Source organism: Mobula birostris, chromosome 22 (genome assembly GCF_030028105.1).
Source record: "Mobula birostris isolate sMobBir1 chromosome 22, sMobBir1.hap1, whole genome shotgun sequence".
Lineage (NCBI taxonomy): Eukaryota > Metazoa > Chordata > Chondrichthyes > Myliobatiformes > Myliobatidae > Mobula > Mobula birostris.
In genome coordinates this window covers 15124075-15148871 of record NC_092391.1, presented here as the reverse complement: position 1 = coordinate 15148871, position 24797 = coordinate 15124075, and the positions used below count along the sequence as shown (strand labels likewise).

Genomic DNA, 24797 nt, shown 5'->3' with positions numbered 1-24797 from the left:
ATAGGATGCTAAGTAACAATACTAGATGGAGCCAAATGGCACTTCTAGAACACCAGACTGCAAGTTAAGGTATCGAAATTTAAAGTCTGATGTATGACAATTAGTTTGCAACTCACTTATTTCAAATAATATAATTAGTTACCAAAGCACCCCTCCATAAAAATGGGTTTCCCAAGAATTGCACTGTCAAATACAATAGAGACATCTAGTGGTTGCAAAACATACCTACAAAAGTATATATTTTTAAGAAAATTTTATAGCTGCACAACCTCACCATAGCAAACATTAAAAGACATATTCCCATTACATATTATGTAACATTAAAAGACATATTCCCATTACATATTATGTTGTTTAGAAGGATTCAGACATTGTTAAAAATCTAACCCAAAATGATTACTTATACCAACAAAGGACTGGATCAGATCTCTAATAACCCATTTTAGTAAAAAAAATGTACAATCACAATAAATCATTTTAGTTTAACACGCAAGTCCTATCCTCCCTCGGCGACAAATGCAAAATAAATCTCTACCGAAAAGAACAGACACACAAGATCATTTACCTGTCAGCTTCATCAATAATTAGCCATTGTACATGGGTAAAGCAAATATTCTTTGTGTTTTTTATGTGGTCCACCAATCGCCCTGGAGTTGATATAAGAATATTTATACCTTTACGTAACCTGGAACAAGAAAGCACCAATCTTTGAATTATCCATTCAATTAGTGATTGGTATTGATGTTGGTTTATTATTGTTACATGTACTAAGATACAATGCACTGTCTTGAATATTGTTCAGAAAGATCAAATATATTATACAATACATTAAGGTAGAAAATTGTAAAACAATAACAATGCAGAATAAAGTACAAAACCTATAGAGAAAGTGTAGTGCAGGTAAACAATAAAATGCAAGATCAAAACAAAGAAGATTGTGAGGTCAATAGTCCATTTTATAATACAAAGGATCTCTCTGATACAAATCTGATAACAGTGGAACAGAAGCTTTGAGTCTGGCAGTTTGTGCTTTCAGGTATTTGGATCTTCCACCTGATGGGAGAGGGGAGACCAGAGAGTGTCTGGGGTGGTTGGGGCTTTTGATGTTGCTGGCTGCTTTACTGAGGCAGCGAGAAGTACAGACAGAGTCCATAGAGGGGAGGCAGGTTCCTATGGTGTGCTGAGCTGTGTCCACAACTCTCTGCAGTTATCATAATTTCTCCATCAACACCTTGACTCTACATACCAATGTGGCTAGTATACCTGGCTTTCTCAGATTTTCGCTTTTCTCCTCCCATCAGCACTCCTGGCACAATCCACATAAATGGCTATTAGGTGGGGAAAAAAAAACATACGATATGGTTGTTCAACAGAGTCATCACAAAACCTTACAATCTGTTTAGTTTAGTTAATTGGCACTGGTTCTGTAAGCAGTGGCATAGATCACAATAGGAAAGAAATAAATAAGTGTGCACACATATTGGTTGAACAGGATATAATTCTGATCACTATATGAGGTACTGGAGAGAATGCAATTAAAATCTAAGGGATAATACCAGAAACTATCACGAGAAGACAAAGAACTTGTTTCTCTTTTCTCAAGCTTGTAGGTCGACTCATCTTAAGTGAACAAGATTAAACTTTCCATTTTGATATATTGGAAAATAATGAAGCTTGAAACATTGACAACCTGTATGACTAGGTACCAGATTGAAAAATTTAGTTCTCAATTAATCTGGGGAATGGGTGTGGAGACATATAATAGTTTTGCATATCATATTAATGTCAGATGATAACAAGAATGGAGTTGGCACTTAATTATCTCTCAGTCAGTCAGTCAGTGGATGCCGTCCAGAATCTGGGGTTGGTGGCTATGCACCTCCATCTTCTTTGATCTTGTGACAGCACCGAGGGCAGCCTCTCTTCCAGCTTGTTCTCGCTGGCCGCCTTGGCACCGCCCGCCGCCGCCCCCGCCAAATTCGAGCCCGAGGCCGTGTCAGCTTCTAGCCGCAGCCGCTTCTTCGAGCTCGGCCCTTCCTTAGGCAGAGGCCTTGGGCAGGTCCAGGCACATGGTGCAGCGCCCAAGTTCAGCATGTCTCTTCTAACTAAGTGCATAGCATACGATTCGTAGATAAATGGTGAGGCTTTAATCTCTTCCATGGAAGATGGCCGTTGGCTCACAAGGAGCTCATCCGTCCTTTGTCAGGTCTTGTTGTTTTTAGTCCTGCTGGGTGTCCTCACACCCTCCTCACCAGACTAAGTCCGGTGGGGGAGCCGGCCAAGTCGCCGACCACTTGACCACGGCCCCCAGCCGAGCGCCCGCCCCCCGCCAAATCTCTCCAAGTGTCCGGCGCCCAAACCAGCTATCTGAATATTAATTCACACTGTAATTATAATAAACATTCATAAAGAACAGTATTTGAAATGATCGTTTCCATGATACCAGCTAAGGGGAACAATGCACAGTTGTATAACCAGATATAGGGCTGGTGGTTGTACAGGAAAAATAAGGTGCAGAGGATAGATATACTTTGTCCATTATTTACTTCTGCACCATGTAGTATCAGTCAATCAGATTTCACAGTTGTGGCTAAATTCATAATAGTTTACAATCTTTAATACAATCTTAGTATTGGCAAAGATGGGATAAACATGGAAAACAAATGGCAACATCTGAACAATACATGCTTCTCCTTCCCTGGCTCCTTACTCTACAATTTTCTGAAGTGTTCTTTCTATCTTTATTGTCACACAATCTCCTAATGGCATGCATGATCTTTTCAAAAAAATTTCCAACAAGGTACGGAAGTCATTCAGATTACCTTACCTTGATCAGTTTCTGCACAGTGTCAAAGCTTTGCAGGGCCAGCTAAAGAGAAAGTAAACAAATTGCTAAGGCCTAATGTCTCAGAATATGCAAATTGCCTCTTCACTTTAAACTTCTTAAAAGACAAAGTTGAATGCTCTTGCTAAATGTGACCTTTTTAACAGTATTTTCAATGATAGCATCAGTTAATCTTACTGCACAAAACCCTTCTGCAGGGAACAAAATGGTAGGACATAATCAAATACCCTCTGATGAATGCAGATCTGAGGTCACTGCTTGACGAGTGCAGGTTCACAGCTCTATTTCCTCATATTAACAGATTAATTTCATTCAGATAGACTGAGTCCACAGAATGTCATCAAGATTGCAGGCTACAGTATTAGCGGGGGTGTAGCAGTGCGGATAGAAAATTGGCTCAGTAACAAGTCACAATAGGAGTGAATAGATGCTGGACTGGTAGATATACTGAAATTGCTCTGGGGTCAATGCCAAAATTACTGATTGATTTATTTATTTATTTATACACACAGTGGCCACTTTATTAGACCTGTACACCGACTTGTTAATGCAAATATATAATCAACTAATCATTTGGAAGCAACTCCATGCACCACAAAAGCATACAGACATGGACAAGAGGTTCAGTTGTTGTTCATACCAAACATCACAATGGAATTATATGTGATCTAAGCGAGACTTTGACCGTTGAATGATTGCTGGTGCCAGATGGGGTGGTTTGAGCATCTCAGAAACTGCTAATTTCCTGTCATTTTACCGCACAACAGTATCTAGAGCTTACACAGAATGGTGCGAGGAAAAAAGAAACAAAAAACATCCAGTGAGCAACAATTTTGTGGGCAAAAATAACTTGAAATGAGAGAGGTCAGAGGAGAATGACCAGACTGGTTCAAGCTTACAGAAGGCAACATTAACTCAAATAGCCACGCATTACAACAGTGGTGTGCAGAAGAGGCATCTCTGAACACACAACTTATGAAACTTTAAAGTGGATGGTCCTACCCAGTTTCTAGGAAGGTGTACCCAATAAAGTGGCCACTGAGTGTAAATAAATAATAATGATTTGGACCCGGGTCTCCACTATATCCAAATTTGTAAATGACACAAAAACTTGAAGGCAAAGTAAACTGCGAGGAGATCAATACTTGACTTCAAGCGCATACAGGAAAACTGGGAGAAAAGGGCAGGTGAATTTAAATGCAAAGTGGAGTGTTACACTTGGTAGGAAGATTGAGGATGGGCTATATAAACTAGAATGCATAATTCTACTAGAGGATCAACAACAGAGATCCAGACATATCTGTCCAGAGTTCACTGAAAGTAGCAATATAGGCTATGAATGTGATTTAAAAAAAATCATATGATACCCATGAGCTTACTAAGCAAGGCATTGAGTACAATAGTAGGGAAGTCACTACATAACTTGACAAAACACAAGTTAGGTCAACATTGCAGTATTGTATCCAGTTCCGGCTGCCACTCTTTAAATTCTAGAAATCTCCAAAAGAAACTTACCTAAATAATTTCAGGGATAAGGGACTTCAATTATGTGGACAGACAGGAGGAGTGGGGGTTGTTCATCTTAGAAAAGAGCTGGTCATAAGGGAATTAATTGAAACATTTAAAATCACGAAGAGTAGACGAAGCAGATAAAGTATTCCCATAAGCTGAGGTGTCAAAACAAAGGGAGACAGAATGAAGGTTTTGGCAAAAGATCTGAAGAAAAAGGTGACATGGGAAAATGCCTATTTTAGTGGTTAGTGTATAGAATTCACCTTCAGGCACAGTAGTGGAGACAAAATCTGTTGGATAACTAGTAGGACTAGGAGGGCAAGACCAGGACAGTGGGACTAATTGCATGGCTCTTACATATAAGAAGCTTGTACTTAAAGGGCTGAATAGTCTTCTACGCTGTAACAATTTTAGGATAGATGCATGAAGCGAAAGAGCGCACGATGCTACAGTTTGGGTGCTTCTCAGGATAGGATTCAGGCTTTCTGCTAGATGTAGCCACCCTTGCAATACCTACATTTCAACTGGTAGCACTAAGGCAGACTGAGGTCAACAAACAAACAAAAAAAATCAGAATCTAATTCAGAGACCCAATAAAACCATTGTAAAAAAAAAACTTACCTCTCTGGTTGGTACAATGACAACTGCATACGGTCCATGAGAACGCTATGAAATGGAAACAATAGAGAAGGTTTAAGAGTAATTTTGGTAGTCACTGGATAATTCATTCCCCCCACCCCAGAAGTAAAACATTCTTTGATAGCCTGTATGGGAATTCAAAATCTCAATTATTTCACCATAAAGAATACAGTTCATGGCTGGGTAAAGCTACCTACTGAACAAAAAGTTAACTTGTTGCTTTGTTATTATTTTATCCACATTCCTTCACGGTCAGGGAGGGAAAAGAAAACAGCTAAGAGATCCTCAAAATAAAAGGGTATTCATGGAAGGTTTAGCACTAATCTCCAATTAATATTGTGAACCAAAATAAAACGTGACGGAGGTTTAACTGCATCATAATGGATATATGAATAGTAAACCAAATCACTTCATTTTTATACTGTACCTGTTCAGTTTCAGGATCAGAGTATTACTGAACTTCATAATTGCCCCGGAGAAGTCAGTGATGAGCACTACAATCTTACCAGTGAAGAACTTCCAAAGAGCTGCAGGGTAGAGAGTTCTAAGTTTTAGACCTAGACACAGTGAAGGAGAAGCAGCATAATTCCTGGCCAGGACAATGGAGGGGAACCTGCTGGTGATGATGTTCTCATCGATTGCTATCTTTTCTTTCTCTGGTGGTAGAGGTGGTGAGTTTGAGAGGCGCAGCACAGCCTGGGTGAGTAGGTGTAGTGCATTTTGTAACAGCACACACTGCAGCTCCACTGGTGGAAGCAAATGGATACTTCGGATACTTGACAGAGAGCCAATCATGCAGGCCACTCTGCCTTGAATGGTGACAAGCTTCTTAATAGTTGTTGGTGCTGTGCTGATGCAAACCAGTAGAAAGCATTCCATCACAGGTTTGCACCTGCCAGGTGGTACAAAGCCTTGGGTGTCAGTTGCTGCCAGACCAGTTCTTGTAGTCACAATATATATGTGAATGATTCAGCTGAGTTTGCAGTCAACAGGAACCCTCTTGATGATGGGAATTTGCTGATGGTGGTGCCACTAAACGTCAAGTGTAGGTGGTTAGATTCCTGTTGAAGATGTTCATTCCTTGACGGTTTTGTGGAGTAAATGTTACTTGCCACTTAACCCATTTCCAAATGCTGCCCAGATCTTGCCACTTGCAGCTGTGAAATGCTTCACTTACCAAAGAGTTGCAATAGAATTGAACATTGTGTATCAACCTGCAGATATTCCTACTACTGACCTGAAGGAAAGCCATTGATGAGGCAGCTGAAGTTGGACGAGCCTAGGATAATATCTGGGTAACTTCTGCAGTGAGGTCATCTGACTACAATGATTAACCTCCCAGAACCACCTTTCTTTGTGCAAGTTACGACTCCAGACATGGCAGTGTTCTCCATTTGATGTGCGTCGTCCTCAGTTTAATCAGGACTCCTTGCTACCACTCTAGGTGCTGCCTTGATGTTAAAGGCAGTCATTATTCACCTCACCCTTGGAACATGGCTCCTTGTTCATGTTTGGACCAAGCTGGTGATGAAGTTTGGAGCCAAGTGGCCATAAGGAAAACCCAAACTAAGGTTCTATGAGTAAGTGCCCATTTATTGCATTTTCAAAGATAGCTTTCATCACTGCTGCTGAATGTATAGACTTTTTGGGTAGTATTGCAGATATTGGGGTTATCCTGTTTTTTGTGGACAGGAGGTACCTGGGCAATATTTTTCACTGTTGAGTAGATAACAGTTTTGGAACTTTACTAGCACAGTTTGACAAGAAGTACAGCTAGCTCTGGAGAGTAGATATTCAGTACTATTACTCCTGTTTGGTCCCATAAAATTTGCTACTTATAGGGCTCTCAACCATTTCTTGACATCGTATGGAGTAAATTAAATTGGCTAGGGACTACCTTCTGTGAAAGTGATAATTACAGGAAGAAGCCAAAATGGATAATCTGTTTAGTACTTTTGGCTGAACATGATTACCATTCACATGTTCAGGATGGGGAAGGTCTTGGAGCTTCTTCCAATCATTAACACTTCTTCGTCTTGTTTTAAGGCAGTTGGCACCCAACTTAATGGTGCATTACCGCCACCTTCTGCTCCGGAGCGTGCAATAGACTTGCATTCTAAATCCCTTCATCCAATCACACACACACACACACACACATACCCTAACCTACACTTCATCCTCCCATCTTTGGCCATCCTAGTACCCTATTCCTGCTTATCCATCATATCCTATAAAAAACCCCTGTACCCCTTAAGAAAGCTAAAAATACCCTAACATGTGCTCCCTCACCTATGCCCAGCAACCCTTTTAATGTGAATTCCTGCACCCCCAGTTCCCTTAGATTATTTCTCATCATCTCTCTCTGTATCCCATACTTCCTGCAACTCAGAACTACATGTTCTACTGACTCCTCTTCCTTAACACATTAACGCTTCAGTCATCCACCTTTATTTGCAACTAGATTAGTAGGACCTGAAGAACTCCAAACTCATCCATCAATTGTGGGATCACCTAACTGTAATTATTACACGATATTCAGCTCACAAGTAGTCCTGCACTGCAGTTTCGCTGGCTAGCACTTCATTACTTTGAAGTCTGCTTGGTGATGCATCTAGCACATTCTTCTGCACTCCTCAGTGAACTAAGGCTTACTCTCTATTTCTGTGGTAATGGAAGAGTGAGGGATATGCTGGACCACGTGGGTACAGATTGTGGTATTGAATATTTCTGCGGCTAATGATAGTTCCTGGAGCTAATGTCATATAATCTGATTGAAAGGAGAAGATGGGACTTTGCCTCCACAAGGAGATCTTAGACGGGTCAATCTATCACTGGCAGATACACAAGGGCAAGATCAAGTAGGCTTCTCTCTCATTTTGGTTCACTTCAGATCCAGTCTGTCAGCAACATCCTTTAGGACTTGGCATGCTCAGTCTGTGATGGTGCTTGGTGATCAACGTTGAAGAGTCCCACCCAGAGTACAGTCTGTATCCTTGCTACTTTAAGTGCTTTTTGGTCTAACGTGGAGGACAGTTTCATCAGCTGAGGAATGACAGGCGATGATCAGAAGACGATTTTCTGGTCCATAACTTATTTTGTACCACGCAACTTCATTGGGGCTAGAGTCAGTGTTGAGGACAACACGGACTACTCCGTCTCACGAGTACACTATTGTCCACCTTTGGTGGATCTATCCTAATGGGACAAGCTGAGTAATGGGATTGCAAACGTGGAATCTGGTGCAATCAGAATCAAGACTTTGCAGAATGTTGCCTCATCATTTTGGGGGACAATTCTCCCACAGTAGACATTAGATGCCAGAGGTTTGTGAGGATTTTGTAAAGTTGACAGGGCTGGGAGCAACTTAATAATGTTGGGATTTGGCAAGCAGGTTGATGCCAGGTATCAATTCAGTTTTTTTAATTTGAACGTACTGGTAGTGCTACAACTGAGCTAGACACATGGTTTGGATCTAGAGTTACTTTTAAGTAGGGTGAGCTGAAGGACATCTGGAACTAGAGGGGCACTTACAACAATCCAGCAATTTTCATTAAATACTTCATAAAATGCAATATTCAGTAATATCCAAAAAAGTATTAACACATCAATAATGCTTTATCGTCATTTACTCTATCAGGTCTCTTTACTATATTCATGAGACCAGCTGTAATTCATTGATATTGGACTCTGGGAATATATCAATTTTAATTATATAGAGAATGGAAAATGCATTTTCTTTCAAATGTTTTCTATATATATGGAAAAAGATCTAGCTTATTAAAATAAATATTTACATGAGATGAATGTTCTGCAGTGGATGATCTCCCCACTCATAAAAACACACAGCAACAGAAAGATCTACTCTTCAAAACATAATAAGTAAATTTAATTTAATAAGCAATACATTGCTACATGAAATGCAGGAAGGAACAAATAATTATAAACTTCAAAACTGAAGCAGTATAGCTTGGTTAAAGTTTCAAGCTATTTTATTATTTCAACAATTCAGCTTGTCACATCAACTCTCAAACACTTCTGTCAGCTTTTACTGCCTCACACCAGTATAGCAGCTTCATTAAATTACAAGAATGACATATGATATTAAAAAAAAAAGCTCAAAGTTTGGGCTTTGCGGTTAGAGAATTATAATCTTGGAATTTGAAGCCAGATTACTGCAGTGTATAGAAAATTTCAATAGCTGGATGGGAGCTTAGTATTTGTTTCATGTTTGCTCTTCTCAAATTCAATTATAATTACAGCAGGATCTGGTTAATCTTTTTCACTTCCGTGCATAGATCCATAGCAATGAGAATATTGTTTTTTTAATACTAGCAATTGTACTGTATAATCATATAAAGATGTTTGCTTGTCATGGTGTGAATGGGCAAGCTGGACTTAAATGTAGGGCTATAAATAAGAAATGTACTGACAATACCAAAATAAGCAATGACAGAAAGGAAGATGGGTCAATGCTGCAGGAGATATCAATGAATTGGTTAAGTAGGCACAAATTTAATAAATAGAATTTAAGTCAATTTAATGCATTTGGGAGGTAATCAACCCAAGGGAATTCCCAACAAAAGAAAGGATACCAGGAAGTATAGAGGGATCTTAGAATGCATAACCACAGACTGCTGAAAGTGGCAGGAAAGGTAAATGTCCTGGTTAAGAAAACATACAAGATTATCGCTCAAAGCACAGATCACAAGAGCAAGGTGGTCAGGTTAGAACTGCGCAAGACATTGGCCAGGTCACAGTTTGAGTATTGCATGCCATTCTGGCCACCTCATTATATAAAAGATGTGATAGCACAAGAAAGCATGGGGATGAAATTTATGTCATCAGACTACAGAATTATAGTTTCCGGGGCAAACTGATTAGACAATGGTAGGTTTCAATGGAACAAAGGGGATTTGGGGGCAAGTTTGATTTGGGGGTAAATTTAATTGGGGTGTAAAATTACGAGAGACCTTGACAAGTTAAATTGGGCATAGGATTGGAAAGTAGTAGGATTGTAAGAAGCTTAGGAAATATTATTCCATGCAACAGAAAGTGGAACTTGTGACATGAAAGGATAACATATTGCCTGTAACACCAACATCCCAACTAAGAAAAATAAAAGAAATGTTAGCATTATTTTGCCTTCTTCTTTATGTGTTTTACTTCCAGAATGTTATTAGTTACAGACATGATCTGTAAACCAACAAAGACATAGCAGACCTCAGATATAAAAGTGTAGGTACCATATAACATTTAAAGATCACTCAAATATTCAATGATGATTTGTTAAAGGACAACTTACTTGTATTTTAGGTTGAACAGACTGCAAAGACTGGACCAGAGGAACACCATATGCTAATGTTTTACCTGGATACAAACAACAAAATGCGTCTGGGCAAGCAAGCCTTGTTTTGCCATACACTCCCACTCACTAAACCCAACTTCCTCAATCTCACAAAATTAAACTCTTTCCAATTATCATCTACATACTAATTTATGTAGCGATTCAACCCAATAATCTTTGCAAAACAAAATATTTCAACACAAAGAAATACACAAGGTTAACTGATATATTTTGTTAGTCTTTCATGATTTACTAAGACTTCTCAGCAAGAGCTCAGCTTATATAGTTATGCAATGCTCCCCAATTCAGAATAACCCCCTGAAAGAAAAATATGATTGCCTGTGTATTGAGGTGATAAATGAAGTTTACAAGAAAGTTCAGCAGTGATGCTAGTCTAATATAGAAAGTTCCCATTATTGCACAACAATTTAATCATAATTCATATAATTTGGTGCTTCAAACTTTTAAAATTAATCATGAATGAATACAAAGTGGTGTTATAAGTAGCTTGTAATATTGCACAAGTTCCACTTTTAACTTGCTGCTTATTTTTGAAGTATATCTAGTGACATTTAACATGCTTGCTGCCGACAATACTGCCAATATTTTTGATATTACCAACAAAATTTCAGGGTATTCAATAAAAGGTATGCATATGAAATGGTCTACTTTCACAGGAGATCAGTTGTTGTGAATTAATTGCTAGTTTTGACACAGAAATGATACGTTAAAAATATTGCTTCATAATAATCAATTCAGTGTCATGTCAAAGAAAGACAACCAGTGAGGGAATAAAGTTCAGCTCTTTTTACAGCATCTGTATGACATCCTCAGTCCAAACGAAACACAGTCTTTCATTTCTTTAGCACTCCTGACTTCTTTCCTTATTTCAGTTTATAGCACGCAGCTGTTATTGAAGCTTACTGACATGAAATTTGATGGGGTTACGGATACTGAGGACGGTTGTCAAAGGATACTGCAGAATATATGTCAGCTGAAAATGTGAGCAAAGAAATGGCAGATGGAGGTTTAACTAGAAAATACAAGATGTTGCATTTTGGGAGGTCAAATGTACGTAGTAAATGGCAGAACCATTAGGAGCACTGATGTACAGAGGCATCTTGGGGTGCAAGTTCATAGCTCCCTGAAGGTGGCAACACAAGTAGATAGGATGGCAAAGGCGTCATCATCATCATCGTGTCATGTTTTATAATGTGGACGATCATGGTCTTGACCATGATTGTCCTTGGAAAATTTTTCTACAGAAGTGGTTTGCCATCGCCTTCTTCTGGGTAGTGTCTTTACAAGATGGGTGAACCCAGCCATTATCAATACTCTTCAAAGGTTGTCTGTCTCTTGTCAGTGGTTGCATTACCAGGACTTGTGATATGCACCACCTGTTCCTATGGCTTCACGGGATCTTGATCAGGGGTTGGGGCGGGGGGGAAAATCAGGTGCTACACCTTGCTCAAGGGTGACCTGCAGGCTAGTGGAGGGAAGGAAGGCCTTACACCTCCTTTGGTAGAGAAGCATCTCCACTCCGTCACCAACAAAGCCATACAGCGTGAAATCAGGAAGTCACAGAGCAGTAATATAAAACTTTAGCTACATTTGGAGTACTGTGCTCAGTTCTTGTGACCACATTTTAGGCAGGATGAGAAGGCTTTCAAGTGCATGCAGAAGAGGTTGACCAGGATGTCGTCTGGATTAGAGTGTATTAGCTACAAGGACTATCAAACTTGGACGATTTCCTCTGAAACGTCAGAGATTAAGGTGCAACCTGACAAAAGTACATAAAATTATAACGAGATGTAGATAAAGTAAACAGAGCTTTTTTTGTAGGGTAGAAATGTAAAGTATTTCAGGCATAGCTTTAAAGTGAGGGGAAACTTCCTCTCTTAAATAGAGAATGGTAGATGTCTTGTGTGTGCTACCGGAGTGTGGGTGGGGGTGGGGAAGATGATAAAAACATGTACCATGGCAGTATTTGAGGTATTTAGGCAAGCACATGAATGGGCAGGAAATGGAAGCAGATGAGATTAATCAGACATAAAGTAGAATTAGGTCATTTGGCCCATCAACTCTGCTGCACCATTCGATTATTATCCCTCTCAACCCCAGTCCACTACATTCTCACTGCAACATTTCCCAAAGACCTGACCTCTATAGCTGTCTGTGAGAATGAATTTCAGATTCACCACCTTCTGGCTACAGAAATTCCTCCACCAGTAGGCCAAAGATACATTCCTGTGCTATATTGTTCCATCTTCTTTATTCAACTTCTACTGCCCATGTAATGAAACAAAATACATATACTAAGTACCTGAGCCAGTTTGCGACTGTATCAGGGCATCCTCCCCATTAAGCAGCACTGGAATTGCTTGCTTCTGAATGCTTCAAGAATAGAACACATTGATTATGAAGGAAGACTAATATGGAAGTAAACCCAGAACAAATAATACACAAATAATCAATTTAATACCCACAGTCATTGAAGTTAGGCAGAAAATATTGTAAAAACTAAACATCTGAACAAAAATCAGAAAATGTTTAAAACACAGCTTTTAATTCTGACAGACTATCTCTCAGCATTTCTTTTGGTTTTAAATAAGTTCAGAAAACTTTTGCATTTAAGAAGCATCTAAAGTGAACAAAGTGCTTGAAACAGTGAGCAATTAACATTGGATCAAGTTATAGTTCAAATGTTCTCGCCAATACAGATTAACTGATTATGTAAGTTTGTGTCTATATCTACACAGATTTATTAAAAATCATATCTGACATTATTAATGAGACACTGACCATAGAACATAGAATAGTACAGCACAGTACAGGCCCTTCGGCCCACAATGTTGTGCCGACCCTCAAACCCTGCCTCCCATATAAGCCCCCACCTTAGATTCCTCCATATACCTGTCTAGTAGTCTCTTAAACTTCACTAGTGTATCTGCCTCCACCACTGACTCAGGCAGTGCATTCCATGCACCAACCACTCTCTGTGTAAAAAACCTTCCTCTAATATCCCCCTTGAACTTCCCACCCCTTACCTTAAAGCCATGTCCTCTTGTGTTGAGCAGTGGTGCCCTGGGGAAGAGGTGCTGGCTATCCACTCTATCTATTCCTCTTATTATCTTGTATACCTCTATCATGTCTCCTCTCATCCTCCTTCTCTCCAAAGAGTAAAGCCCTAGCTCCCTTAATCTCTAATCATAATGCATACTTTCTAAACCAGGCAGCATCCTGGTAAATCTCCTCTGTACCCTTTCCAATGCTTCCACATCCTTCCTATAGTGAGATGACCAGAACTGGACACAGTACTCCAAGTGTGGCCTAACCAGAGTTTTATAGAGCTACATCATTACCTCGCGACTCTTAAACTCTATCCCTCAACTTATGAAAGCTAACACCCCATAAGCTTTCTTAACTACCCTATCCACCTGTGAGGCAACTTTCAGGGATCTGTGGACATGTACCCCGAGATCCCTCTGCTCCTCCACACTACCAAGTATCCAGCCATTTACTTTGTACTTTGCCTTGGAGTTTGTCCTTCCAAAGTGTATCACCTCACACTTCTCCGGGTTGAACTCCATCTGCCACTTCTCAGCCCACTTCTGCAACCTATCAATGTCTCTCTGCAATCTTTGACAATCCTCTGCACTATCTACAACACCACCAACCTTTGTGTCGTCTGCAAACTTGCCAACCCACTCTTCTACCCCCACATCCAGGTCGTTAATAAAAATCACGAAAAGTAGAGGTCCCAGAACAGATCCTTGTGGGACACCACTAGTCACAACCCTCCAATCTGAATGTACTCCCTCCACCACCACCCTCTGCCTTCTGCAGGCAAGCCAATCCTGAATCCACCTGGCCAAACTTCCCTGGATCCCATGCCTTCTAACTTACTGAATAAGCCTACCGTGTGGAAGTTTGTCAAATGCCTTACTAAAATCCATATAGATCACATCCACTGCACCACTCTCATCTACATGCCTGGTCACCTCCTCAAAGAACTCTATCAGGCTTGTTGGACCAAAGTCAATAATAAAAACAGAAAGCGCTGGAGGCGTCCGCTATGGCAGGAACAGTCAACTTTCCAGATTGAGAACTTTTTAAAAAGACTGCCTCTAGTGAAAAAAAACAAAACAACCCATAGATGATACTGAATTAACCCATTTGTTTGCCAACTGAAGGGATCAAGCATGGTTAAAAACAGAAAGAGTTATGGAGAAATCTGCTGCTTACCTGGTCATGTTAGAAACTTTCAGGACATCACTGAGTGTGGAGACCTGAATAGTAAAGTAGAAAATGTGTCCTTGACCAAAGGGGAAGATTATTTCACTCCCCCCACCCCCACAGAGTAGTGGAACTCTGAAAACTTACTCATTAATGAACTGCTCTGATGAAGACCAGTTTTAAAGAGAAGTTCTCAAGTGTGCAATATTACCATGCCAGATGCTTACTTTCAGATTGAACAAAATTAAAGCTTAAATTTTTAGTGTGAACTGATGAAAAAGCTCTTCTAAAAGTCCACCTGCAAATTAGTTTATTTTCTCCCAATAAGTGACAACTATTGTGAGAACAGAGGTCTAGATAGAGTGGTCATGCGAAGGATGGCTTAATTGTGGGAGAGTCCAGCACCGGAGAGCACAGCCTCAGAATACAAGGATATCCCTTTAGAACAGAGATGAGGAGGAATTATCTTAGCTAGAAAAGTAGTGAATCTGTGGAATTCATGGTCACAGACTGTGGAGGCGAAGTCATTGGATATATTTAAAGCAGAGACTGACAGGTTCTTGATTAGTCAGGGTGTCAAAGGTTATGGGGAGAAGGTAGGAGAATGAGGTTAGGATGAAAAAATAGTCAGCCATGATTGAATGGCACAGCAGACTCAATGGACCAAACAGCCTAATTCTGCTCCTTTGCCTTTGGCCTATAAGATAAATACTTATAGTGACAATAAGTGTCCATCATGCAGAATACACTTCTGTTCATTTTGTTTTAAGAATCTCAACATGTGCTTTTCAAAATAATTATAGATGTACTTGCATGATGCACAGGTGTTTTACATGACACTGGTGACTTGGAGAAAGAGGCTGGAAGGACAATAGTGGATGAAAATGGGATAAAACAAAAATGTTCCAAATAATGTAAAAGAACATTTATTGAAGAAATAATTAATTTATCACTGTTTTGATTTAGCTATGCTTCGCAATCACAAGTTTTGCATTTCTATTGGTAAAGAAAATACCTAGTTTTGATAAAAAGTAATAAATGAAAAGAACACTCCCAAACTGAACAAAACTATAAAACTGAAAAAAAATCAAATCCGGGCGTAGGATGAGACTGATATCAAAATTATATTTGATTCCTCTTCATTGGAATTGTGAACTGTAACCCCTAAATCTGCACTGCAGTTGCTCACATAGATCCAGTGCCAATTGATTAATTTCCCAAGCAGATAACAAATAGTTTAATTTTGGTCCCTTGCTACACTAATGATGACAGATAAATAAAAAAAGCAGGAGAATCCTCTTACTGACCAGATGTGGGTGGAGCTCAACAAGTTCCTTGAAATGGCTTGTCGTAAAAATAGATTCTTTCAATGTTTTCACCGTCTGCCTTAAAATATAAACAAGGAGAAAAATCAGAAAACTTATAATATGATATCCACACAATGGTCTTCAAAGGCAAATGACTGCCAATCATAAACACAAGAGATTCTGCAGATGATGGAAATCTACTGTAACACATACAAAATGCTGGAGGAACTCAGCGAGTCAGGCTGCATCTATGAAAAGGAATAAACAGTCGATGTTTTGGGCTGAGACCTTTCATCAGTACTGTTTATTCCTTTCTCTGATTGACAATGTTGGTTTTAAACCATCCAATTTAGTTTATTTTCTAAATTTTCTGTTTTGTATCAGAACTGGCCAATTCTGCCAGAAGTTTTCTATCTATAATATTAACTCCTTCTTTTCTCTTCCCGCAGATGCAGCAAGATATACTGGGCACTTGCAGCTCTGTACATCTAATTTCAGCAATGGTTCTAACCTGCATGTCATAGCTTTAACGTATCGACTTGTGCTCATTCCCACACTCTCTATGCCCTCATGAATTTCACCAAACAGGTCACTTGGGCAGCCTTGGCTTCAGCCCATCACAAATATTGTCTCCGCATTCTACATACTTTACCCACGCCCCGCGCAACTTAAAACTAATTGTTTTTCCCCTCACTGAGCCTCAAAGTCAAAATCAAAATAAAGTTTATCAATCTATGTTTATGTTACCATATAATACCATAAAATTAATTTTCTTGCAGGCATTTTCAGGAATATAAAAAAAGGGTAGAATTTACAAAAAACAATAAACAAAAACTGACAAATGATGGATATGCATTAGCCAAATTATACAAGTAAAAAATACAGTATTTAAAACATGAGATGTAAAGAGACCTGGAAAGTGTGTCTGTAGGTTGTAGAATCAGATCAGTGCTGTGGTGAGTTAAGTTATCCATGCTGGTTCAGGAATCTGATGGTTGTAGGGTAATAATGTTCCTGTACCTGGACGCGTGGACCTTAAGGCTTCTTTACTTCCTGCTTGATATCAGTAGTAAGAATAGAGCACAGACAAAATGGGAGTCTTTGATGATGGACGCTGCATTCTTGTGGTAGCTCACCCTGTAAATATGCCCCACGGTGGGGTGGGCTTTGCCAGTGGCGGACTGGACTGTATCCACCACCTTCTGTTGATTTTTCCATACCTGGGCATTCGTGTTGTCATACCTGTCTGTGTTACCAGTTGGGATACTATTCTGATGACTGCTCTTCGATCATGAACTTGGCCTCCTTGCATAGATGCAGTCTGACCTGTTGAATGCTTCCAACATATTCTGCTTTTATTTTAGATTGGCAGACCTCAGAACATTTGTGTTGAAATTGTTTTCACAAGGACAGCTAAATGAAACAGTGTTCTTCCTGACCCAAGGTGCAAAACACAATCCATACAGTCACACACACCACACATAATTACGATGCAGCACACACAGCCACAAAATAATTTTAGCACAAATCCGAGTGGCAGGGCCTGAAGATTGATGGTGCATGTGATGTTGTTCTGGAGCCATGTTTCTGCAAGAGCAAGTACGCAGCAGTTCCTTATCTCGCACTGGTTCAGCAGATGAAGGCAAATCAGCTTGTCTCGCGCTGGGTCAACTGGAAGCAATCCAGCTTATCTTCCAAAGAACAAACCCTGGATACTAACACCAATTGGAGAGGTCAGTCCCCAACCCGCACAGATTCTAGTGTGCCCATCCTGCCTCTGTTTTCTCCCACATCGCCTCTGTCACCTCCTCCAGCTAGTGGCTGTAGCAGGCAATGTCATGGCATGAGGGCTGGTCTGTGCAGTAACCAAGGCCACACAGCTCCCCCACCATCAGTCTCACCGATGCGACGGGCTTGCAGTATTTTATATTACCAACATCCAACAGGGTCTTGCAGGCAGAGGAAGATTGTTTAAGACACACATTTGCACCATTTGTTGGACCCAGAGAGGCCACTGCAACCAAGCTTGCCACCAACTTACCAGAAGTAAAACTCATGTCTTTGTTAAGCATGTCTTCTTTCTATTTTGCCTCATTAGCATTGCAGTATGTTTTTGCTTCAGATTCTTCTTCCTTAAATTGCACATTTCCATTGTATTCACCCCCATGTCATTTCAGATAGGCAATGCTCATTGGACTTTCATACATTATAGAAATGGAAGAAAAACATGCCAAATTTATCCGTCCTTTTCTTATTCATCTTTGCATCTACAGTACTGTGCAAATGGCTTTGCACATATTGATAGCTTGGGTGCACAAGACTTTGCACAGCACTGTACTAATTTTATATAATGTACTGTACTGCTGCCACAAAAAAAAAATTCATGACACGTGGGGAATGATAAACTGATTCTGATATGGGCCTCTATTGTGGACTGAGAGTGGGAAGGGGACAAGGTGGGAATCATGGTTGGGTAAAGGAGAAGGGAGAGAGAAGGGAGACATTCTGTAATGATCAATAAACCAATTGTTTGGAATCTAATGACCCCACATGGTGTCTCAGGCATGGGTGTGTCTGCCCCTGCACCAACCCCCGGCACTCCTTGTCTGCCACTTGTCTCACAACTATCCCGCAGTTCTCCTACCTTGCCATTCCCAACATCCTTTGCTCCCACCGATTTACAAAATTGCTCTCTGCTCCATGTTGACAAATATAGTACTGTGCAAAAATCTTAGGCAGCCTAGATGCTTATGTGAGAATGCTGCTCTTGGACTGCAGTTCACCACTCAACACCATAATTCCCTCCAGGCTTGGAAAAGCTCAGAGACCTCGGCCTTCACCCTGCCTTGTGCAGCTGGATCCTGGACTTCCTGTCAGATCACTGGCAGGTGGTAAGAGTGGGCTCCGTCACCTCTGCCCCTCGACACAGGTGCCCCTCAGGGCTGTGTCCTAAGCCCCTTCCTTTACTCTCTGTATACCCGTGACCATGTCGCCACCCACAGCTCCAATCTGTTAATTAAATTTACTGACGATACTATACTAATTGGCTGATCTCAAATAATAATCAGGCAGCCTACAAAGAAGAAGTCATCACCCTGACATAGTGGTGTCAAGAAAACAACCTCTCCCTCAATGTCGCAAAAACAAAGGAGCTGTTGTGGACTACATTAGGAATGGAGACAGGCTAACCCCTACTGACTTCAATGGATCTGGTATTGAGAAGGTGAACGGCTTTAAATTCCTCGGCATAAACATCACCAAGGATCTCACGTAGTCTGTACTTACCGGTTGTGTGGTGAAAAAAGCACAACAGTGCCTCTTTCACCTCAGATGGTTGAAGAAGTTTGGTAAGGGCCCCCAAATCCTGAGAACTTTCTACAGAGGCACAATTGAGAGCATCCTGTCTGGCTGCATCACTGCCTGGTATGGGAACTATTTCCCTCAATCGCGGGACTCTGCAGAGAGAGGTGTGGACAGCCCAGCAGATCTATAGATGTGAACTTCCCACTATACAAGACATTTACAAAGACAGGTGTGTAAAAGGGGCCTGAAGGATCATTGGGGACCCCAGTCACCCAACCACAAACTGTTCCAGCTGCCACCATCAGGGAAACGGTACCGCAGCATAAAAGTCAGGACCAACAGGCTCTGGAACACCAGGCCATCAGACTGATTAATTCATGCTAATTCAATTGTATTTCTATGTTATATTGACTGTCCTGTTGTTCATACTATTTATTATAAATTACTATAAATTGCACATTTAGATGGAGACCGAACATAAGGATTTTTACTCATCCTGTATATGAAGGATGTAAGTCAATTCAATTCAATATACATGACTGGTTGTTGACTTTTCGGCCATTGGGGAATCATAATCAAACAGGACCCTGTTCTCTCCTATTTCTGTTCCCTCTGGCTAACTCCATGTTCTTTCCAGGAAAAACTTATTTGCTGATCGGATAACATTACTACTAAAAATCCAGGGCAGGCCTTGTAACTTGTAATGCTGAGGCCTTATGTCAGACCATATTTAGAGTATTGTGAGCAGTTCTGGGCCCTGTATCTAAGAAAGGATACGCTACCATTGGAAAGGATCACGAGGTGGCTTCCAAGAATTATGCCAGGAATGAAAGAATTAATGTACGAGGAGTGTTTGATTGCTCTGGGCCTGTACTCACTGGAGGTTAGAAGAATGAGAAGGGATCTCATTGAAACTTACCAAACATTGAAAGGCCTAGGTATGGTGGATGTGGAGTGGACATTCCCAACAATGGGAGGGTCTAGGACCTGAGGACAGAACCTCAGAATAGAAGAATATCCCTTAAGAACATAGATGAGGAGGAATTTCTTTAGCTCAAGGGTGGCAATCCGTGGAATTTATTGCTACTGATGGCTGCGAAGGCCAAGACTATGGGTATATTTAAAGCAGAGCTTAAGAGGTTCTTGATTAGCAAGGGTGTCAAAGGTTATGGGGTGAAGGCAAGAGAAAGGGTTGATAGGGATAATAAATCAGCCATGGTTGAATGGCAGAGCAGACTTGACAGGCCGAATGGCCTAATTCTGCCTCTATGTATGGCCTAAACTAAAATGTTCAAGAATTGTTGTGTGAATGTGTCCCAATGAAAGAAAAAGCACAGTTGGAGATTTTGTAAAGAAATTTACTGTTTTAAACTCAGCTCTTACTTGTGAATCTCTGGGATCGTGGGGTTGTTTCTAAATAAAGAGGAGGTTTTGATAGGATCTGTCATCTTTTGCTCTCCTCTGTCCCCCGGCTCTTCCACAATTTTTCTTTTCTTTGGAGCCAAGTTAGGCACCTGCTCACAATGAGGTCGCTTCTTGGCATTTCTGTGTGTTTTGGTCACTGTAGAAGATGACCGTGTTGTTGGTTTCACAGGAGGGACACTTTTCGAGCTTTCCTGTAATTGATGTTTTCCTCTGCTGGGCTGCACCTGTGTATAAAGTCAGTGGAGAAAACATCACACTTAGGAACAAAGTAACACAATAGGAAATGAAAGACTTTGTATTATTGTCACACCATCAGCATTCCTTCCTGCACCCCTGTCAGCACAGATAAACAGATATTATAAACTTTTTATTGATGTATTATTTTAATTAACAGCATAACTACAAGTTAAACATTTAGGGCTGCACAATTATCTTTGGATAGATTTGGTGTTGCTTCCAACAGCATGCCCTCACAGCACCTAGATCAGTCCCCTGGATTGATAACAATAGATAGACTGGGCCATCAAGTCAGTGGTGGTGGAGTAGAATTCACAGTTTAGTATTCCCCCGTTCTGTTCAAATTCTACTCCATATAGTGTGGTGTAGGTTCCTCCAAAGCAATGTCCTGTCCACTGACGACTTAGATCACAGAAATCATCCTTCAACTCAAGTGAATGTACAGTATGTCCCAAATCTTACGTATATCCCATCTTCTTAGTGTCATGTGCTTGCACTGATTGGTCTAGACCAGGGGTTCCCAACCATTTTTTTATACCACAGACCCCTAGTATTAACCGAGGAGTCCATGGATCCCAAGTTGGGAACACTTGATCAAAGTGAACTTTTCCCATTCCTTTCCATGCAATTTCCCAATCTCAGCACTTCCAACATGACCCAGTGGTTCCATCTTGACATGTCTGACCATAACTTCAGAATCTCATTTCCAGCATGCTTGGCTAATGACAGCTCATTCCACTTTCTCCATAAGGGTTTCATATTATATGAAACAAACTTGTTCTCACTCTTCGTCAGGTACGAAATGCCAACTGTTCCTGTTCCCATAGACACTACCTGACCTGCTGAGCGTCACCAGTATTTTCATTTTTGTTTCGGGTTCCCAGCATCTACAGGTTTTTGACTTTCCCCTTTCACTTGTTTAAGGAGTTAAGTAACTGGCCTCACTTAACAATAAATTGGTTTGTGTCCCAGATGAATGCAAACGTGAGTGATAAACCCAACAGATTCTTAATTCAGAAATTTTGGTTGTCTTATCTAAAAAACATGTGCTTGCATTGGAGAGGGTTCGGGGAGGTACATAAGAATAATCCTGGGAATGATAGGGTTAACATACTGTACAAGGAGCCTTTGATGGCTCTAGGCCTATATTCACTCAAATTTAGAAGAATGAGAGGGGATCTTATTGAAACCTGTAAATATTGAAAGTTCTAGATAGAGTGGATATGACTAGAGGACACAACCACAGAATAGAAGGACATCCCTTTAGGACGGTGATGAGAAAGGTATTTCTTCATACACAGTCACTGGGGACAACTAAAGTTGAGGTTGATATGTTCTTGATTTGCAAGGATGACAAGGGCCATGGGGAAAAGGCAAGAGAATGAGGTTGAGAGAGAAAATAAATCAGCCCTGATATAATGGCAGGACAGATTTAATGGGACGAATGGCCCAATTCTGCTCCTATGTCTTATGGTCTGAAATGCAAGTAACTGCAGATGCTGCAATCCGGAACAAAAAACAAATGCTAGAAGAACTCAGCAGGTTGGACGTTATCTGCGGAAGGAAATAGATAGTTGACATTTCAGGAGAGATCATCCATTGGGATTGTAAGAGTAGAGTGGAGATATCCACTGTTGGTCCACCTTTCCATACCTCATCTCCCCTATATGGTTCTATGCTGTACCTTCCCATTAAATTTCTTGGCCTGCAGCCCTTCGTTGCCTCCACCTATCCCCTCCCAGGCTCCGTGGCTACTTCCATCCTTCCCTCCCCCACTTGACACCATCTGTCAGTCGTCTCTTCTCACCTATATCAATCCATTGTGTGCCAGTCCTTACCCCATTCCTCTCCCTCACCTCTTCATACTAACCATATCCCCTCAACCCTTTCAGTCCAGCTGAAGGGTCCCAACTCGAAACACTGACCCTCCATTACCTTCCCCAGATGCTCTCCTGACCTGTTGAGTTCCTCTAGCAAATAGCCTCTCTTCCACTCATCTGAGATAATTAACAGCAGCGCGATGTACACAGAGCCCTTAGCATTGTTGATGCGCCCTCCCATCAGTCCCACAATCTCTTTCATCGGACAGGAGCTACCAGAGCACCAGGACAAGGACTGTTAGGATGGGGAAACAACTTCTCCTTGCAAGCAGTGAGATGACTGAACTCCCTGCCACCACACAGGTCTCATCACGTATGAAGTGCTGGTAGCATTATCCTGTTTACTTCTTAAACTTGCAAAATAAATGCACCTTATGCTAAATGTCAATCTTCTGGAATATACTTTATTATTTGTTAAGGTATTTGTGGTAATTTTATTTGATATGCCGTGTGTGAGTTACATGTACTGTATTTTGCACCTTGGTCCAGAGGAACGTTGTTTCATTTGGCTGCATACATGTAAATGGTTGAATGACAATAAACAAACTTGAACTCACTTCCATTCTCTTAATTCACTTTGTTTCTAAGGTGTTGCACAAAACAATAGTTAAATAAATTTTCCTGTTAAGCTTCATGGGAATCAGGTCCCGCAGTGTTTAAAGAGAGCGCAGGTCTTCACAATGTTCTCACATAAGATTTTGTCTGTAATTTATACACTCACCAATGCATTATACCTTTGGTCCTAGCACTAGACACACAATTCCTTCACCTTCTTGGGTATCACCACAGTTCTCTGTTCAGATTTCTCTCCTGAGAGACAACCAGAATATTCTTTGTGCTCAGAAATGTCTTCAATGGTTCCACATGAAGTTTCTCTTACCTTTCAAACCCCATGACCTAGAGAAGACCTCCATGAGCTACCATCGTCACTGCTCTAGATCAGACACCTCATTCTCTCTATTCTTCACACCAGATCACCGTCTTGCAACACATTCAAGCAACAATATCCCACACTCAAGTGTCAATATACTGTCACAAATTATCGGCTGGAGGAAGTCAGCAATTCGAGCAGCACAAACACGATAAACTCCATAGATCCTGGAAATGCACGGCAACGCACACAAAATGCTGGAGGAACTCAGGTCAGGCAGCATCTATGGAACAGAATAAACAGTTGACGTTTCGTGTAGAGCAGCCTCTGTGGCAGGGAAGGAGTTGTAGTCGTCTCCAGCCAAGCCCCTGCATCAATAATTCCTTTCTCCCAACAGATGCCGCTCGACCCACTGAGTTCCTCCAGCAGATCGTTGGTTGCTCCAGATCTCAACATCTGCAGTCTCGTGTGTCAACATTGGTTTCTAGGTGTTCCTGAGAACATAAAGAACTATTCCAAGGAAGAGCTACGAACATAACATTCCTTACTTAAGAAAACAATTTTAACTGAAGCACCAATACCCGGTACAATGTTTCAAGGGCATACCACATGGTATAGATCATCTTTTAAAGGGAATGCTACCTTCATCCTCGTGTTTGTGTTACCTTTATCCTATCTAGTTACAGCCAGTTGGTAACGTTTACAATCTTTTAGCAATGTACATTATTGATAGTGAATAAAACAATTTAGTAAATGAAAGTAGCAACCAATTCACAGAGCCATCTTACCCTATTTTCTGTACTTTTGAAAGTCTTGCGCTGATGGTCTTTTGGATTCCTTTTGATGAAGGTGTTGGTGGTAATATTTATCATTAACCCTTCATCGGCCATGTCTGCCGGAGCTGCGCCGACTTGGGACAAACTCCAGGAGCCTCAGTTCTCCAAAGATACCGCTGGCACCGGACCGGAGAGTCGCCGGGTCGGTCTGAGGGGGAAAGCCGGGCCGGAAGGCAATAAGCCACCTGAACTCCTCAAATACAACGATTTTAATTCAGCAACAAAACAAGTGCTGTCAGAGAAAGATAAGCCCAAGGGAGATTAGTCCTGCGGGACCTCCTTCCTGGTTCCGCACGCACGTTTTGTTTAGCCCAAGCCTGACGCGTGTAGGCTCCGATTCACGCTTCTCGTTTCCCAGGCGA

At 40.9% G+C, this 24797-nt stretch overlaps 1 protein-coding gene across 3 annotated transcripts in view; it reads right to left on the bottom strand.

Annotated features, from left to right (window-relative positions):
• Positions 1-24785, bottom strand: part of ddx31 (DEAD (Asp-Glu-Ala-Asp) box polypeptide 31) — a 131367-nt gene extending 106582 nt beyond the window's left edge. For all 3 annotated transcript variants that reach the window (XM_072240094.1, XM_072240093.1, XM_072240095.1), the window contains exons 1-10: positions 24388-24785; positions 20570-20835; positions 15884-15962; positions 14586-14629; positions 12664-12734; positions 10299-10363; positions 4979-5023; positions 2828-2869; positions 1264-1328; positions 566-685 (exon numbers count right to left, since the gene is read on the bottom strand). In XM_072240094.1, coding sequence (XP_072096195.1) covers positions 566-685; positions 1264-1328; positions 2828-2869; positions 4979-5023; positions 10299-10363; positions 12664-12734; positions 14586-14629; positions 15884-15962; positions 20570-20835; positions 24388-24489 — 899 coding nt within the window. In that variant the 5' untranslated portion in view covers positions 24490-24785. The remainder of the gene's footprint in view (positions 1-565; positions 686-1263; positions 1329-2827; positions 2870-4978; positions 5024-10298; positions 10364-12663; positions 12735-14585; positions 14630-15883; positions 15963-20569; positions 20836-24387) is intronic.
• Positions 24786-24797: the final 12 nt, after the last annotated feature.